Source organism: Chaetodon trifascialis, chromosome 7 (assembly GCF_039877785.1).
Source record: "Chaetodon trifascialis isolate fChaTrf1 chromosome 7, fChaTrf1.hap1, whole genome shotgun sequence".
Classification (NCBI taxonomy): Eukaryota; Metazoa; Chordata; class Actinopteri; order Chaetodontiformes; family Chaetodontidae; genus Chaetodon; species Chaetodon trifascialis.
In genome coordinates this window covers 12,731,098-12,750,450 of record NC_092062.1, presented here as the reverse complement: position 1 = coordinate 12,750,450, position 19,353 = coordinate 12,731,098, and the positions used below count along the sequence as shown (strand labels likewise).

Sequence of the window (19,353 nt, the reverse complement as noted above, 5' to 3'; positions counted from 1 at the left end):
CATGTGGTGATGAGCACACAAATGAAAGGCTAAGTAATGCTTAAAAAACACTTCAAAAACGATTAAATGAACTGAGGTTATCAAACTGATTTCTTCATTTAGACGTCAAAGTTATTTTAAAAGTAATGCCACCTTGTTTAAGGGTATTTGTCCAAAACTGGATACTTGAAACTGGACCGTGATCATAACCCAAATTCAGAAACACCCCGAAGCCACTCTAATAATAATTTTAAAAATTAATCTTTTTCATAAAAAATTGTTTATAAATTCTAATAATTTAATTCTAATTTATAAGATATTTTGGTAATGTTGTATCCTCTATCTTCATAGCCAGTACAGCAAAAATGTTATTATTGTATTACTAATGAGTATGACCTAAGAAAAATGGAGTATATAGAATTTTTTTTAATATATCTTTTTTGTTAGTATTATGGTTCTCTTCACTCTTCACTTCTCTTCACTATCACTCATGTATTTTTCATGCCCGAGTAATTTAACTATGTCTATTTTATCTCTGTCTGTCTGTGCAGACGTAATGAAAGTGTCAGAAAGCCTATATCCGTGTGTGTGTGGGTGTGTGTGTGTGTGTGTGTGTGTGTGTGTGTGTGTGTGTGTGTGTGTGTGTGTGTGTGTGTGTGTGTGTGTGTGTGTGTGTGTGTGTGTGTGTGTATAGAGGCACAGTAACCACAGCTTTAGGAACTCCTTGTGAATTAGTCTGTATTGGCTGTGGGCTCCATTCCCATTGGCTGGCTTTGTGGAGGTTGGTGGGGTGGGGGTGGTTAGTGGCAAGATAAAAAGGAGCAAATGTCTCTTGTCCTGCTTACACACACAAACACACACGCCACGTGCCTGTCCGTCTGGCCGTCTGTTTGTGGACGCTAAAGAAGAGGATCCACCGTCCAAACACCACTGCTGAAGCTCTCACCTGAAAATGTAAGTACGCACACACGCACATCCACATGAACATGTGTAATCCTATTTGAGATAAGAATGAGGATAAGGGCTCTGCTTCACAACAAGGAAAAAGACATGCAGAGTGAAACACTTGTTGAATGATAATGCTCTATAAAGCAGGGGCAATGTTCATATGCTGCTGTGCCATTTGACAAGGCGGAGGTCATTTCTATGAGAATATGTTTAAAGCCTTTTGCTACGTTCTGATTGTTGTGTCACTGCAACAGGTTCAGTGTTTAACATTTGGCATGTTCAGGATTTGCAGTTGACAAATAGGCTCAGAAATGTTACTCATGAATTGTATGTCCCTGGGATGAAGGAAATATTGATGAGGCTGTTTTAAACAGGCTTATGAAACTGTCCTTTTGCACACTGTTATGAGCAAATGAGTGCATAACAAAGATCAACACAATGGACTTGTAGACATTTTTACGAAGTGCTTTTGGCTAACTTGCTTTTCTGTTCACATCAGTCCATGAAGTGAAGGTAAACTAAGCTGTGATCAGACTGGCTTAATGTGGTGGTAAGAGGGTCAAGGCCTCATACATACATTTAAATTGTGCAAGCTTATACAAACTGTGTCAAGGAGCATGGCTTAGGCTGTGTGTGTTCTGCTACTGTTCTGGAAATAAAACCAAATTTAATTACCTAGTAGCTTTTGAAAATATGGCTTCTACACACACAAGCCATATTCAGGGGATGACTCTAAATCAACACTAATTTTGACAATGTGTAACCAGTCTCTGCAAATGTGTTTAGATAGGAATGGCATTAAACTTGCAAAAGATCCTTTGGCCAAGTCGACCATTACAAAATGTTTTCACATTTGGTCATTTTGTGCCAAATCATGCAAACAGTTGAATCTTTATCATGTGTATCTTTCGTAAGTAGGGCTGCACGGTGACGCAGCAGGTAGTGCGCGTGCCTCACAGCAAGAAGGTTGCTGGTTCAATCCCCGGGTCAGGCGGGGCCTTTCTGTGTGAAGTTTGCATGTTCTTCCCGTGCATGCGTGGGTTCTCTCCGGGTACTCCGGCTTCCTCCCACAGACCAAAAACATGCTCATTAGGTTAATTGATGACTCTAAATTGTCTGTAGGTGTGAGTGTGAGTGTGAATGTTTGTTTGTCCTTACATGTGGCCCTGCAATCGGCTGGTGACCGGTTCAGGGTGTACCCCGCCTCTCGCCCATTGTAGCTGGGATAGGCTCCAGCCCCCTGCAACCCCGAAAGGGATAGGCGGTATAGATAATGGATGGATGGATCTTTCTTAAATATTCATATGTATGATACATATTTTATTTTTACAGTTTCTCAGTGTTTATTCTATCACAGTGTCAGTACAATGAATTTAAATATATTTGGGTAAGAAAAAAAAGGAAAAATGGCTCATCTTCCCAAATGGCTCATTTCATACCTTTTCTAACATTGCAGTGAAAGTGTAACTGTTTTCACAGAAACTGTTTCAGTGTTCCTCTGCATTTTCAAATAAGTTGCAAATGAATGAATTGTTACAAACATTCAGAATGAACTGAGGTCATTTTATTTACTCAAGACCTCACTTGGCATAACCACAATGATTAACGCTACAATGATCAACTCATTCCTGTCCATAAGGGCGAAGGTGGAACTTTTACTATTAATGGATAATTATATGTGTGGGAGTGTATGTGCTTTTAATTTGTCCACTGTTGGTGGTGGTAGCAACACTTTAATCCGAAATTAGAGATCTTTCTCTGCTGTATTCAAGTGGCACCATGGACGTAGCAGAGTTTCGGCGCAGAGGGAAGGAGATGGTGGATTATGTGGCCGACTACCTGGAGAACATAGAACAGCGACCCGTCTACCCAGATTTGGAACCAGGGTATCTTCGTTCCTTGATCCCCACTGAAGCCCCGGTGGAGCCTGAGCCTTATGAGGATGTTTTGAAGGATGTGGAGAGGGTCATCATGCCAGGGGTGAGCTTATATTTTTGCTGATTTATAGATGCACACAATGACATTGTAGATCCACAGATTGTCCTGTTCTCCTCTGACAGTGGAAATCAGATTAGTCATTTATCATAGCAGTATTGGGCTGTTCAGCTCACTTTATATACACCATCAATAAAACATTTTTTTTCTCAAGTCCCACGATGAAGTATGTTTATAAACTTTTCATTTCATCCCATCTCAGAATATCAGGTGACATGAAAGAGAATTATCACAATATTTGTGTTGTAGGATGTAGGATTGCTCAAATGAATGTTTTTCTAGTAATATGAACTCATTCTTTGCCATTCATACGGCAAACCAAGTACTGTGGGGGTAATTTCTACCAAGACTGTAGAATACTGAACCATTTACGTGATAAACAGGTATTTATCACGTTGTGGGGACAAAAATCTGTTTACACAGTCACATTGTGGGGACTTGCCTTCCTTATGGGGACAAAATGCAGGTCCCCTTAATGTAAATCATTAAATTTTAGGGTGCAGACTGAGGATAGGGTTACGGGTTAGGTAAGGTTAGATTAGGTACAGGGTTAGGAATAGGCAAATAGTGGTTAGGTTTGCGGTTAGGGTTAGGGTAAGGCTCCAGGAAATGAATGTAAGTCTATGTAATGTCACAAGTGATATAAACACAATGTGTGTGTGTGTGTGTGTGTGTGTGTGTGTGTGTGTGTGTGTGTGTGTGTGTGTGTGTGTGTGTGTGTGTGTGTGTGTGTGTGTGTGTGTGTGTGATGTGGACATGGCTTCCTCCCTTGGTTCTGTCCCTGCTCTGCTCTGATTGCAGCCCATTCACCTCACCTGCCCTCTGCCTTCCATCAACTCAATAGTATATCTGCTCTGGTTCCACTCATCGCCAGATCATTGTTTCAACTACAGTGGTAGTTTCTAGCTTTGTACTTGTACTTCCAGGATCTCTACTTGTTGCCTTCAACAAGAAGGTCCATGGTTTAAGCTTCAATTCTTCATAGAGTTGACATGTTCTACCTATGTTTGCATTGGTTTCCTACCACTGTCCAAACTAAATGAGAGTTAGTGGTGGATTAATCCAATCAGTGACAGTAGGGAAGGTTCGTGTTGATGTCTATTTTTCAGCAAGGCACAGTACTGGTAAAAGATGTGTTGGTTCATGAAAAGATTGACTTAAAAGTACAGTTAAGTGTTTGTTTGTATGACATGGACCTCTAATCAGTTTGACAGTACAAGATCACACCAGGTTGTCAACGATTAACAGAGGTGCTTTTAAAATCAAGCCAAGTGTTGCAGTGTCTCTCCAAAACCTCCATCACCAAAAGTGAGAGTGCACAGTAGTTTTATTGATGACTCACTGAAAAAAAAAACATATGAAGGGAATTGATTTTATTGCTTGTACAGGTTTCCACTGCAACCACAAACTACAGCATGCCTTTAAAGCAGATAATCTCTGGCAATATATATGAGGCTACGCCTGCACACATATGCAATAGCCACTCTTCACCGACTGCACCAATTGTGCAGCTGTGTTGAACCTCGTTCCTCTCCCATGATATTGCCATTCCACTGAACGTGCCCTCACACTATGAGACAATGGAAAAGACCTCTGTTGTTTTAAGCCAGGGAATCATCACGGTCTGCTGTTCAGGCAGGACTCTGTCCCTGGCCAGAATAATAAAACAAAAATCAGCTGGTTAGATAAAAGCACATTATGTGTATGGTCTATGTTCAGACCCATCAACCCTCTTGCTTTTCCTGGGATTCTCCTGTATTTTACCCTTCTTTTTTGCTGTCCTCCTGTTTAAACATTTTCTTGCAAATCTCCTGTTCTTTTAACCTTTCTAAAAACAAAAAAAGGCATAGATTTTTTTTGTGTGTTATTGTGTTTGTATTTGATGTGTTTACTCCATTCCGCTCCAGTGCAGCACATAGCAATATGTAGAACATTAGCTGTAACATCTACTGATAAGGAGCCATTCATTCAGCAGCTGCCAATAGAAGAAGAAGAAGAAGAAGAAGAAGAAGAAGAAGAAGAAGAAGAAGATGATGAAGGATGAATGTGAGAGTCCAGGTGGCACACTGGAACATTTTTAATTTAATCCCAATGTTGACAGGTATGGTCTCTGTAGGTGCATGATCAAAACCAAAAACCACTGAGTAATAGGCTGCAGAGACAATTTTAGGTAAATATGTCCCAGTCGGGCGTAACCTTGGATCCATCCAAAGTGAACTGAGAACAAGAAGGATGCACAGACAAAGCATGAAGGTCGCCCACCTGCTTCATGGAGGTCAAAGCAAGGGACAGTACAGGCTCAATGGGCTCAAATGGGAGACCACAAAGGGCTTAAAGTACCAAAGCCAAATCCCTAGAGCGGACACGGGATTTAACTACAGGCCTCAGGCAGACTCCCTCTACGAAACAAATGCAAAGATTGTTATCAGTGGATGATGCCCTCACACTCATTGCCACCACACTTGGGGGGTGACCCTCAGCTATTAAATTGTACCTCTCAACGAGTAGGTATGCAGCAACCACATTTCTGGTATGGATGAATCACCTCTCCTCCCACTTCAGAGAGTAGATCCTTGTGGAGAGGAAACTGCCAGAGCCTTGTTGCCAGCAGACTGATTATCTTGACATACCACTACTTTTCTGGCCACTGAGGGGCCTTGGAAATTGCCTGCGGTGTCTGGGTGTATCCCTACGTGAAAATAAGCATCTTTGAGATCGATTGCTGCAAACTGATCCCCTATCCCTATGGTAATCATTAGCTGTTTGAGTCTTAGCATTTTTAACTCAAGTTACTCGTTTGCATACACTTGCAGTACCAAGCTTGGGACGAACTTTTGTTCACCTCAGAAGTGGGAACCACTTGTATGGCTCTCTTGTTCAGCAGTATTCATTTCCACCCTTTCTGAAAAATTCTGAGAATTACGACAACCAGTCCACTTCCAGTTTCTCAGTCATATGGTGGTACAGTGAGATGAAGGATGAATCATCCTGGCCAACTGACGCACTAGCCCAACTACAAGTCCCACTGTTCATCTGCCAATAAACCACGCACATCCCACACATCATCATCATCCTAGCGTCTGGCCAGCCCAAGCTGTGGCTGGCCAGTGCTGTTGGAGGGCTCCAGCTCAGACTCGGCTAACCCTTTATCATGCTCCATGTGGTCTGCTTAGTTACCAGCGGGTGACCACACTCACCAATAGGGGCGGCACTGGCTAAGGCCAACAAGGGCTGTTAAGATAACGTTGACCTGGCAGTAGTCTACTGCAGGGAGAAGAGCTAACTAGCTGTAGCTAGATGGCCTTAACTACATATTTTCATATTTCATTTTTCTCCAGGTCACCCACTGGCACAGCCCATACTTCTTTGCCTACTATGCAGCTGCTTCCTCTTACCCTGCCATGTTGGCTGACATGCTGTGTGGGGCCATAGGCTGCATTGGATTCTCCTGGGTAAGAAACACTTTGCTGTGCATCTGAGTGTATGAATGCATGAGTCAAGACTAGCTGCATCTTTAGTTCATTTCTACATGGAAACAATACAGATTTCATTTTGATGGATGGATTGATTTTTTTTTTTTTTTTTTTTGGTATTTTGGTTGCATGTTTTCAGGCTGCCAGCCCAGCCTGTACAGAGCTGGAGACAGTGATGTTAGATTGGCTGGGGAAGATGCTGCAACTGCCTGATAATTTTTTAGCTGGGACTCATGGTCATGGAGGAGGGGTCATTCAGGTGAGTGTCTTTTATGTGTATTTAATCCTGTGTACTTCCTGCACAGATATGTTCTCAGGCAGTCCAAAGAGTCAAGCCAACTTATGCTTTCATTTATACTCTGTATTTCCATCATTTCTCCACTCACCTTTCCCATTTGACCCTCATAAAAACACACAGTCACAACTGAGTGCTCCTGAACCCATATTCATCAGCAATTTGTGTACTATTGATTTGTCATCTCTTTTCCTCCCTGATTCACACCAGCTGAAAATTGGCTGGAAATTGCCTTTTAATATGTCATCCACCGACAGACAGAGATGATGGTGATGGTGTTGGGATTGTTTCGTGTGACAAGGGGTGAAGCATTAGTTTAGTGTTCCATTGACAGAAAGGCAGTAGCAGCGGCAGAGGATGCTATCTATAATATGTGTGTGCGTGCGTGTGTGTGTGTGTGTTAATGGAATGGTAAGTAGTGGAGCATGAGAGTGCACTCTGATGACAGATCATTTCATGCCTCTTCTATTGTGACTACCTGAGTGTGAGGGTGTGTTTATGTGCGCTCTCATGTTTTTGTTTCTGTCTTGCCACTGTCCTTTTTAGGTGCAGCTTACCAGCTCACTATGGCAACGAATAGGGCTCCTCTCACTGCAGCAGGCTAATGAGTGTTGTGACAGCACATCGCCAGGCTATTATTTTAAACCTTATGCCAACACAAAGGGGAAATGGGGAGGTTTCAAAAAGACCCTCTGGTGACCTTAGATTTCACATTTTACCCCTTTGTGAGTCATTAGACTTTGATGGCAGAACAAGACAATGCACATATGATTTAAATAAGTGACAAATGGCATGAAAATGAAAAATTAATGAAAAAAGAAGTGTGTGGTAATTCTATGGGTCCTTCTATGTAAAGATATTAAAGACACAAACCTACATGTTTTCTTTTAATGCCCGAGTCATTATCAGTACAGAAACATCATTTCTTATCTGTGACAGGAATTGTGCAGTTTTCCTTTTCAGCTGGTGAGGTGAAAGGAAAGGACAGGAAGTATAGTTGAGTAAGTTTGGAAGCTAGTTTTCTTTTGCTGTCAGTTTCAGATTGTTCCTTCATTTTTTTGTGCCCCTGATAAGTGATGTGATGGACAGGTTGATTGATCAATCCATTCTTGTGGGTCCCTATCTGCCTACAGAGCTTAATTTTACTCTGCATTTGTTTTGAAATGCATCTCAGCCTGCTTGAGCGATTTGTGCTTATTGATTGAGTGATTTGAACATTTCATTGACCCTCTTATTCTGGTAATGCCCCCTGATACCTCAGAGGCCATGCTTCACTTCATAATATAGCCTCAAACAAATCTCAGTGTATCACGCTGGATGATTATTCATGACAGTTTCTAAATGCAATAATTTTCTTCTTCTGTGGAGGTGTGTGACTGAGTGGGTGAGAACATGCCATTTGTCCCCATTGTCCCCATCATTGCCGTAGTGCTTACTAATTTAAACATGTTTGTTAATGGTTGTTTTAGCTGTAGTTCCTTCATTGATCTATAACCTGGCGACATAAACTATCCCGGTTTTGGTTGTCTTATCCATTGTGTTTGGTCACAGGTCACATACCCTCAAAATTTAATTTGATATGATTTAAAGTGTAACACAATCAAGTTACATTGTTAGGTTTAGTTACTGTTTTATGGTTCAGTTCTGAATTTCATAACTGAATAATTTAACATCATACCCACCATGTGCTAAAGAGACAGAAGCTCACATAATCCACAATGAATATGTTCACAGGATAGGATAACATACCCGTTGTATTCAGGGTACTTTCCAAATGTTTTGCTTGCGAGGTAACATGCTGCATTGTTTACACATCCCCTCGATTTCTCCAACAGGGCACAGCCAGTGAGGCAACCCTGATGTCCTTGCTCGCTGCCCGCTGTAAAACAATCCGACGGGCCCAGGCGTCCAACCCCGAAGAATCAGAGGTTGAAATCCTCGGCAAACTGGTGGCATACACCTCTGAGCAAGTGAGCACAAAAAGATATTTTGCTAATGTACTGTTTAATATGGAGGCCAAGATACCTGATTCCATTAATTTAACCACAAATTCTGACTCTACATATATCAGTTTCATTATTTGATATTTTCAGATATAAGTAGATAATTTTGCTTAAAAAGACATTCAGCAATGTTTTAAAGTTCTCGTGAACTTTCAGCCATACTAAACAACAGATACATTTGCTTACTGAATAGCTGGTGTTGTGAAAGACAATGACAACGGTTCATTTGCAAAGTTTCTGCAAATAGTCTACATATTATGTGGACTTCTAGAAATGGTCTCAATCAACAGAAGACCAATGCGAACTCAGATCATTAAAGGTTACCTCAGTAGGAGTGAATGGGCTTTTCAGTGATTGGGTGAGACAGAGGGTCAGTCAGGCAGTAGCTAGCTCTGATCAGGTTTAATACCAGGCTGACTTTGTGATTGGGTTAGGGAGTTGCCTGAGGGCCACACAGACCTTTACAGGGACAGCGGTTTGTTGTTTTTCCACTGAAGAGCATTTATGTGTTTCTTTTTGGCATAGTGATCTGTTGTAGATAATCAGGAATAAATCACTCAAGCTCTGAGGTTGAGTATGATATGGTACTGTGAGTATGGTGCAGACTTATCTCCAAATTCATCAGCCACAAAGGAGGATGTATACTATATGTGTGTGTAGATATATATGTTTCAAGAGGAATCAGGTTTTATAAGGTTTGATATGAACACTATCCCATCATAACAAATTAATAATAATTTCATTATATAAAATTATTCAGCATTCAGTAACCATATGAAATTAGCTGTAGAGACAGGTCTATCTCCTTATCAAAAGCAGGAGGGGATTCATCACTGTGAACTATTGTTTACATTGCCTTCCTGACAAACGTGGCGTCTCTTTCTTTCTAAGGCTCATTCCTCAGTGGAGCGTGCTGCTCTGATTGCAGGAGTGACAATGAAGAAGGTTCCTACAGACAGCACCTATGCTGTCAGAGGGGAAATGCTAAAGAACATGGTGGAGAAGGACAAAGCGGCTGGACTCATCCCTTTCTATGTAAGACAAGACAAAGAACATCCATCCAATTATCACAGAGCTGACACACAGAGACAAACACGTCTAGCAACATCTGCAACATTATATATTACTGATTTTTACATTGAGTTGCACACATCTGTCACTGGATTACTTTTGCTACACATGTAAACATTACAATTGACACAACCACTCACTGAGTTGACAGCCACAATGATGCAATTTGTCTGTGATGCTGCTGTGCACACCCTGAGGCTTCTGTTGAAGGATAACATTGTTTCTGGGGAACCTAATGTATGTCTGTCTGGTTAAGGGCAATAATCTCTGTCTCATTTGGACCTACTGATCACCATCAACAGCAGTCAACAAAATTCAGGGGGCTGCAGTGGTCCAGTGTCTCTGAATCATCTGTGCATATCTAGACTGATGCCCACATCTGTGTTCTATCTGTACTTGTATAAAAGCAATATGTTACAGCTGCTGCAAGAACTTGTATGTTTGTGTCTTTTAGTTCTGCGCGACTCTCGGTACCACTCCATCATGTGCTTTTGATCACATCTCTGAGCTGGGGCCCTTATGTGAGTCAACAGCAGCACACCTTCTTATATTGTTTCACAATGGGAAACGGATTGTAAAGCCCTGTTGATTTTATTAGCCTTGCAACACAAACTTTGATTTAAGAGGGAGCAGGATGTTTGGAGGGGAAAGTCGGAGTCAGGGTGTATGTAAGAAACTCCTATTCCCTGCAACCAAGTATGTTGTGAGAGTGTCCAAGAGTGAGAAACTAACAAAACAAAACAAAAAAAAAATCACTTTAATTAATTTTTTTTTCTTCTGAAAGAATTACTTGTTGATACATTTTTACAGTCATTCATTCCTTCATCATAGTTATATACCACCAAGTTATTCAATTTGGATTAAAAAAAGGAACTTCTTTTACTGATATTAATAACCTCTCTGTTTCTTGTCCATTGCAGGTAATGAGGAAAATATGTGGATGCACATTGATGCAGCATATGCTGGCAGTGCATTTATCTGCCCTGAATTTAGGCCTTTGTTGAATGGCGTTGAGGTGTGTAAAAATACAAACACCCACATTCATACCGTCACCGACAATTTAACAGAAATAGTAACAGTGTTTTGCTAACAATGTTTTACCCTCTTGGCAAAATATCAATGAGCAGTTTGCTCCAAGAATTCTCATGAGAAAAATGACATGGTGGGATTTTAACCTTGATCATCTCTGTATGTGCAGGATGGATTTAATATGGTTTTATGTATGGTCAAAATCTTGAAATGCGCAGGTACATGTTACTGCTGAATGCCAAGACAGCCTCTTTCTGTTCAGCTGGTTGTGAGATATCTCTCTTAACATCTATGAAAGGAAACACTAACCGCATACTAATTATATCCAGCTGCTTTTTTTCTGCTTGAAAGTGGCGTAACGTTAATGTCAAGTAGGAAGCATGCAAGAGAGAGTAATAGTCCAAACAATTGGCATTAGCGCAGGAGCATCAATCTGCCTTTTGAGGCTGCTGAGGCAGCTGTTGCTCCCCAAGCTGTGCAGAGACGCAGAGATAAGGACGGAGTAATTTCCTGAGGCAGCGTTAGACCTTTATATATCACTGTTTATTAGACACACAAGTTCAAACAATGTTGGTGGGGAGACAGAGAAAACAGACCTAACTGTAAGAGGACCAAATGTTTAGCTGTAAAATAGCTATTGGATATGTACAGTAACACATTTTCTTCACATGACCTTGCAATTTTACATTTTTAGTAATTTCAGGGCAATGGGAATACAAACTTATTAAAAAAAACAACAACAACAACCCTGCAGTAATATTTAGCAGATTTCTTATACTGTAGTTATAGTGTGTAACTTTGAAACATTCTGAGATGAATGGAAATGATTGGACGAGGACATGAAGAAGGTACCTGGTCTTTTACGATTAGAGTGCAGCCTTGCTGGCAGGTTGGTTGCTAGGATATGAGTGATGGGCAAGCAGGCAACCAGCCCCCTTTGAATCAGTCAGCATAGCAACTGTCAGCCAGTAGTCTGTCTCACATTGTCTCTCTACGCTGTTATTGCATTTATGGAGGTAGAGAAAAGGATATTACAAAAGATAACCAAGAAAAAGATGAGAACAGATTAGGAAAGGTTTGTCTCCCTTTGAATAAACCCTGACACGAAAGGGTTATTTTCCTTGTGCCCTGCGAGCTGTTGGCCGGATGTTCCTCTTTTGCATTTCAAATAAATTGTGCCTGCTTTAGTGTGGATAATGTTGTTGGTGAAAAGGTTGTCTCTGCATCACTAATGGTAAACAGAGGTGTGTTATGGTGTGTGTTTTTGCAAAAACACATTTTTCAAATTGTGCTAATGTTACATGAAAAATATTATTTTGTCATTAAAATTCTTAATGTTATTACATTTCTTTTTTTCTGTGGGCAACTTATTAGTCCCTCCCCACCAAAAAATTCAGCAAATTACCTGAGAATCCTAACAATATTAATGAAGTCCTGACTGTCTTGTATTACTTCTTGTCATTTCATACCTGTCATTCCCTTGATATCAAACAGTTGGGCTTCATTACAATTTTTTTTTGTTTCTCTATAAGTTTGCAGACTCTTTCAACTTCAACCCACACAAGTGGATGTTAGTCAACTTCGACTGCTCCGCAATGTGGTAAGTTGCTGCACTGCTCTCCTATATTTGTGTACAAAAAGGTACATTATTACTGTGAATGTTGAGATCTTGTCTGACACAAAGACCTGCTCAGCACAAAGAGAGTCATCCATGCTTTTTTAATCATTTGGTTGGAATATTTACCTGATTAGAGTGACTCATGGTCCCCACACAGCAACAATGAGTTGTTAGTGTCATCACAAAACTGATATCCATCTACACCTCAATCATTTGCTCAGTAAAAATAGAACTACGCCTCCCATCTGCCCCTTCTATCAGCAGCGAACAAAATGAGACATGCTTTGCACAAGATGGAAACTGAGGGATTTCAAAGCTTGACATGTGGTGAAGGGAAGAGGTTCTTAAGCTGGTTTTCCATCGCCTCTGGCTCAGTCAGTCACTAATGACATGATACCTGTCGATTGTCATTGAGATATCTTTCTGTTTTAGTTGTCTGGCACATGGATAACCATCAGTGTAAGTTATGTAATGTAGCGATACACTACAGAAAATGCTTTACTGTCTAATCAACATTACATTTGACATGTATATATCATGACATACAAATCACACATTGAACACATGTGGGAAGTAAACTAGTAATAACAAATATTATGTAAAATCTCTATTAAAGGACCACAATCATGTTTGCCAAAGCAAAAACATAATTTTCATTAAGACATCTAAATTTATACATGTATGACTATAAAGATGTTTTGCAGGATTAAAAGGTCCAGTGATATCTGGTGTAAAGGTTTTGCTTGTCAACACTTTCAACAGGGTGAAGAAGAGAGCGGACATTATTGGAGCCTTCAAGATGGAGCCACTCTACCTGAAACATGAAAACCAGGAGTCAGGTAGACTCATTTAAATGATTTGAATCAATGGTCACAGATGGGTTGGTTAATCCTGAGGTCTACGGCAAAACATAATGACAACCATGAACAGTTGTGACCTGGTTTACTGTTCACTTGGTAAGGATGGTTATTGTATTCACTAGTGCCAAAATGCATGCATTTCCAATCCAACAATAACTGCTAAAGCAATGCACCAGAGTCTTAAAATGCTGTGAAGTGTAGTCTAATCCAGAGATACACAGGCATGACGGTGAATGTGTGACAAAGCCAGACAGGTGTACATGTGGGTGCGCATACATAGACGTTTAACAAATTAACAATTCTGTCCTACCTGAAGTTAGGCTGCTTTACTGCATTTGTGTGTGTGTGTGTGTGTGTGTGTGTGTGTGTGTGTGTGTGTGTGTGTGTGTGTGTGTGTGTGTGTGTGTGTGTGTGTGTGTGTGCCAATGTGCATGCTCCTAGCCTGCAGATGGGCTCAGATCAGCACTATAATTTGTCTGACATACAGACAGGCAGAAAGACAAACAGCTACCTCCCACTGCAATGAGGCACCTTACAAAAGCTTTCCCTTATACAATCTGGGCTCTTCAATCTAATTAGTGGTTATTAGCACCAGCTAACACTGGCTTCCATTCTGTAGAGATGAGCCATCTCTAGCCAATGGCCTGTTCGAGCTGACAGTGCTGTGATCAGAGTATAGGGGGGGTGGGTACAATGACTGCAGCACCTGGACAATGGAACACAATCCCAAAATACAGCAGTTTCACAAAAGATCCTAGATGCTAATGATGAGGCACAAGAAGGCACACGTACCTGAAACAGCTAGAAAAAGATGCATGAATAGTCTACACTATTAGTATGTGATGTGACATTTTTAACTGATTCCTGAACTGTTTTTCTTTCAACAGGCCTGGTCACAGATTACAGGGTAAGATGAATTATTCTTTATTTAGCTTCATGTAAGTAATCAAATAACCCTGGTTAACATTAAACATGCAGAGCTTCGAGCTATAACCACTCTCCTACTCTCATCCTCCTCTGTCCTGCAGCATTGGCAGATTCCACTGGGAAGACGATTTCGCTCTCTAAAACTGTGGTTTGTCTTCCGTTTGTATGGACTCACAGGCCTGCAGGCTCATATACGCAAGGTAAGAAAGCAACTGAAACACCCACTCCACTTGCATTTCTCAGCTCATGTGTATCTTTACCCTTAAATTCCTGGTTAAAATACTAATAATTTCTGTTTTTAGATCTTTGTTTTGTAATCCATCCAGGCATAAACCAACATTTTCACACAGAAATCACTTTCATTTTAAAATGCACAAAACTCCAGCTATATTTTGTTGTTTGTATGCAGGCAATGGTTTTAATGAAGCATTACAAGATGAAGTTCAATTTATATAGCAGCATAGTCTGATGTTTGTCCAGGGAAGGGTGAAATGCTGGTTTTATGTTTACATTTACACAAATGCGTGTTGGCAGTTGAAAAACCAGCCATTTGTTATCAGCAATATCAGTAATCCTGTAGTGTTATTAACTTAATCCAAACCTTGCGCTTTGTTATAAATGGCTAAAACATTATCACATTACTGGCAGTGGTGAGCAGTCCGCCCTCCCCTCTTCCTCCTCTTTGTGTCCCATTCCTACTCAATCACTCCTGAAAAAAACACTTCTGACAATCACATGTGCCTGGTCTTGATGGTAAATGTCATCCCCTTCCTCCCCCCCACACCTCACCCCAGCTAATCCGCCTTACCACTAAAGTCCCTTCAGTGCCCTCATCTCTGCCTCCATCAGCATATCCTGTCAGTCATACATGTCTACTCTGTACCTTCTGTTTATAGCAACATTTTCCTACATTTGCCCTCCATTTCCCTCCCCCATACCCGCCCATGCCCATCCATTTCTGCTCGCCGTTTCTTCTTGATGCGCTCACCCCTGCATGCTGTTCTCATATCCCGCATCCTCCCTCCAGTCTGCTCTGTCAATCAAATCAGCCTGTTTTGTGTTTACTCTTCATTTTAAATGAAGCAGAAGCAGCATTGATCCCTGCAGCCATAACCCATGACACACTACTCTGCTGTACATCGGTCCTGAGATAGAGCCGTTTGAGCTGTGTTTTTGGTCCTTTTGGAGCTAAATTTTGGAGAGTCAGACAATATGTTCAAATGGAAATACAACGTGTGTGATGTGCTGTGAGATTCCTCTTTCCAGGTGGAGGAACACATTTAAATTTTACTTCGTCTTTCTTTTTCTTGAGAAACACTAATGAATTATCCCCCATGAGCAAGAGATGTTGTAAAATGGAGCACTTAAATGACGAACGCACATAGAATGTGTGTCCTACGCAGCAAACAGACAGTCAGGGCTTTATAGCATTAGCTCGTAAAGATGTCTGAGCATCTGTGAATTACTGGCTGGGAATGAGGAAACAAGGTGGTGGTCAAACAGTTAGGCTAGTGTTTGGCTTCAAAGGAGAGCTGAAGTTGGTCCATATAATTGTGATTAGATGCAGTGATGCATCCAGTGGGCTCTTTGATCACAAATAGATAAATTATGCTGTAGGAGCATGTTTGAACTGACAGTGCCATTTGAAAATTATTCAGACCCTGATGACATTTCCTGAGAGCAGATTTTCATATAGACTATTTCATGGTTATGGAGTTCTGTTTTGAACTTGATTGAAAAGAGCCTCCTAGGCAGTGCTTTGTAACATTGTGTGTCTTATCCCTTAGCCCACTAATTTAGTTAAATGTGTCTGGTTATCAAGAGTTACAGATGGCCACATTTGGTCCATGATAATGTGTTACACTCCTGGGTTTTGGTAGAGAGATACAGGCTGAAATCTAAGGACAAAGTCATCTGATCTGCATGGCTGAAAGCATTGTGCCTTGTGCTGATACAGCACTGCCATCTAGTGAAAATCACAGAAATTACAGCCCATATATGTACTGTATTAGTGGTCATCAGAGTCAGAAAGAAGTTTTATTTTGAAAATCAGGTGCATCCACCTGTGCCCCGTTCACCTGTCAAACCGCTCATCTTGGTCACGTGATATGGTAGTAAAAAAGTAAGCTCACAAGCTAGCAAAAATGAGTGAGAAACAAACGTCCAAGCCCGCTCTGCGTAATGTGTGGCGACAGGCTCACAAATGAGGCAATGAAGCCTTCTCGTTGAAGAGAAACAAGCACAGGGTTCCCACTAATTACAACAAATACATAATGGTGCATTGTATTTTTAATAATTAGTTTTTATTCGTTTCTATGACAGCCCGGCAAATTATTGCTTTACATGAAACCGATCTGGGGCGCAAAAAAGGTTGGGGGCCGCTGCTGTATGTGATAAGGATGATAAGAGCAGTGCAAGTGTATTTTCATCTACATGCACAGGATATGATTGCGTACATTTACATAGAACAGTGCACAAGTCATAGTATATTATAATCTATGTCTTCTCCTTACAGCAAGTGGGCCTGGCCAAGGAGTTTGAGAGTCTGGTAAGAGCAGACAAGAGGTTTGAGATCTGTGCTGAGGTCATCATGGGACTGGTCTGCTTCAGGCTCAAGGTAACAGCACCAACTTTGTGAAACTAGTATAACTTGATAAATACAGTGTGGGGGACAAAATTCTCTTACCCTGTTAAACCCATTTCATACCCAGTGTTGGTAGATAGATGGCAGAGATGTACACACAGATCTGACACAAGAGGTCCATCTGCTACAGTAGAAGAAAACGTTCTAAAAATTCTTTCCTCATCTTCTCAAATGTTGTTTCTTATTGGCAGCTGAGGTCTCCAAGTGACACTAATAATGTTGAATCAGGAGGTGACATACACAGAATGTCCATATTCTACTGGTCCAGTCTTTCTTATACATCTTACTTACCTTTCAAATGGCCAAAGAGGCATGTCCAGTAAAACTCAACCACATGTGAGTTATGAGGTCATAATTCTGAGTGAATCTAGAGTGCCCTAAGGCAGTTAGCAAACACTACACAATGGAACGAGACAGCAGTTTGACCCAGTAACCTAAACGTCTCGAAGGAAAGACAGAAATTCTGGTTGCTGTAAATCTTATCAACTTGAGCTTTATTTCCTCTCGCCCCCTGCTCTCAGGGCTCCAACGAACTGAACCAGAAGCTGCTGAAAAAGATCTCCAAGAGCAGAGAGATCCACCTGGTGCCTTGCCAGCTCTCTGACCGCTTTGTCCTGCGCTTCGCCATCTGTGCACGCACTACCGAGTCACGTCACATCCAACAAGCATGGCGCCACATCACGCAGCTGACCTTTGAGCTTTTGCAGGAGACCAGTTATTGACCAAGAGGCTGGGAAGGGGCTATCCACTCTGATGATGAGGACCAAAGTTAGGGCAAAATGTCGTATATGGAATGAACAACGATTTCCCAGCTTGCTTAGAGTCAAGTGTGCTTCTGTCTGTAGTCACTATCCAGTCTAGTAAGCAGTGATCATTTATTTGCTGATTTTAGTTTAGTTTTTTTTTTTTTGATTTTGCAAATTTGTGTATGTGAAAAGAAATTTTTACACATCTATAAAAACCAAAATCTGCATAAAAGGAAAGGATGTAGATTCCAGATATTGAATTTTCTATCTGCAACTGCTTCCTCCATTGACTTTGTTTGTATGTCTCGCTGTTTAATGTATGTTTTTGTCCTCATCATAATGCACTTATCCCCATGCAGACTTGTGTTTACTCTCTATGCCATTTCTGTGTCTTCTATGTGTAAAATATGGTTTGGGCTGAGTTCAAGGTTTGGTTTGGTTCGTTGGGCTGAATTTTGCAAGTTCTGCAGTGAATGTATTGGACCTTGTGTCTGTGAGTTAGTTTATGAGTCCGTGTGTCTGCAATTTTCTGTGGGTGCTCATAGAGAAACAGCTTTTTCTATGAGTTTATTTAATGAGGCGCTTTAAACAAAGGAGTAAAAATGAAGGGGTTGTAATAGTGAGATGAAGATTCACTTACCACAAAATAGTCTGGCTACAAATGCATGGAGGGCTTCATAGGGGATGTGAGGTTAAAGAATAACAATATTGCTACTAGTATCAGGTTAAACCCCTCTTATAAGTGCATTAATTTATTTCGGCTCTCGTCAGCAAAACTATTTGTAACTATTGTAATGGCAGGCAATGGCTTGTTGTTATTGTCTATTATTGTTTTTTGTTTGTTTGTGTTTGTTTTTACAGAATTCTTATTAATTAATATAGTGTCTTACCCATTATTTCCCAAAACTGTAGCACAAGACAATCACTTTTTCCACAGTAAATCAGTTAAATGAAAATGAAATTATTTGATTTTTGCGCTACATAGGACCACTATTTGTTTCTTATTCCCAATCATTAGTATTATACAGGGACTTAATTTGTGACACTGATTTAACATACTCTGATGTACTACACCCCTGATGTAGTATATATCCGTGTTCAGACAGAAATAAATGATCAAATGAGTAAAATTAAAAGCATAGGGTTAAGTTTGAAGTTGTGTAAATGGACAATACATTCAATGTTCTCTGATTGCATACTGATTTGGTGACTGTAAGGTCTTCCTGGTTTAGCATTGTGTATACCAGGAATCTAGGAATCACATTCGTCTCTCATCATATACATTAAATGTTAAGCCTCATGATTTAAGACAGATTCTAATGAAGAACAAATGTAATTAAAACAAGGCTAGTCTCCTGTAATCACTAAATCACTTTTAGGAGATATGTAAATCTGTGGTGTGACATCGTAAATCCATGTATGAATTCGTATAATCGTGTCAAAGTTGTCTGCTTGATCAAGTTGTTTTCTGTTTGGCTTGGCTGTGCACTGCATGCATTGGTATGAGTTTGTTTCAATAAAGTCTACTGTAGACTCCAGTGTGTTTGGATTCTTTTATTAAAGGGTTATAATATATCAGCATCATAAAGATAATATTTAATTGCGTCTTGCATTAAGGCAGTGCACTGATTGAATGGTTTAAGAGCAGAAGGGTGAGGCTGAGTAACTGTAGGCTACACCAGAGGTTCCCAAATTGGGTGCCACAACACCCTTGGGTGGCTTGAGAATGGGCCAAGAGACCTCAAGATTTATCAGATCACTGTTC

At 40.6% G+C, this 19,353-nt stretch overlaps 1 protein-coding gene across 1 annotated transcript; it reads left to right on the top strand.

The window, feature by feature from the left end:
• The first annotated feature begins 818 nt into the window (after positions 1-818).
• On the top strand, positions 819-19,125 carry ddc (dopa decarboxylase). The gene is made up of 14 exons (XM_070966374.1): positions 819-933; positions 2,700-2,907; positions 6,261-6,374; positions 6,535-6,654; positions 8,526-8,660; positions 9,585-9,728; positions 10,219-10,285; positions 10,685-10,779; positions 12,326-12,393; positions 13,174-13,250; positions 14,159-14,178; positions 14,300-14,398; positions 16,714-16,815; positions 17,364-19,125. Exons 2-14 carry the CDS (start codon positions 2,707-2,709, stop codon positions 17,562-17,564), a joined length of 1,443 nt encoding a protein of 480 aa, XP_070822475.1. The 5' UTR covers positions 819-933; positions 2,700-2,706; the 3' UTR covers positions 17,565-19,125.
• Positions 19,126-19,353: the final 228 nt, after the last annotated feature.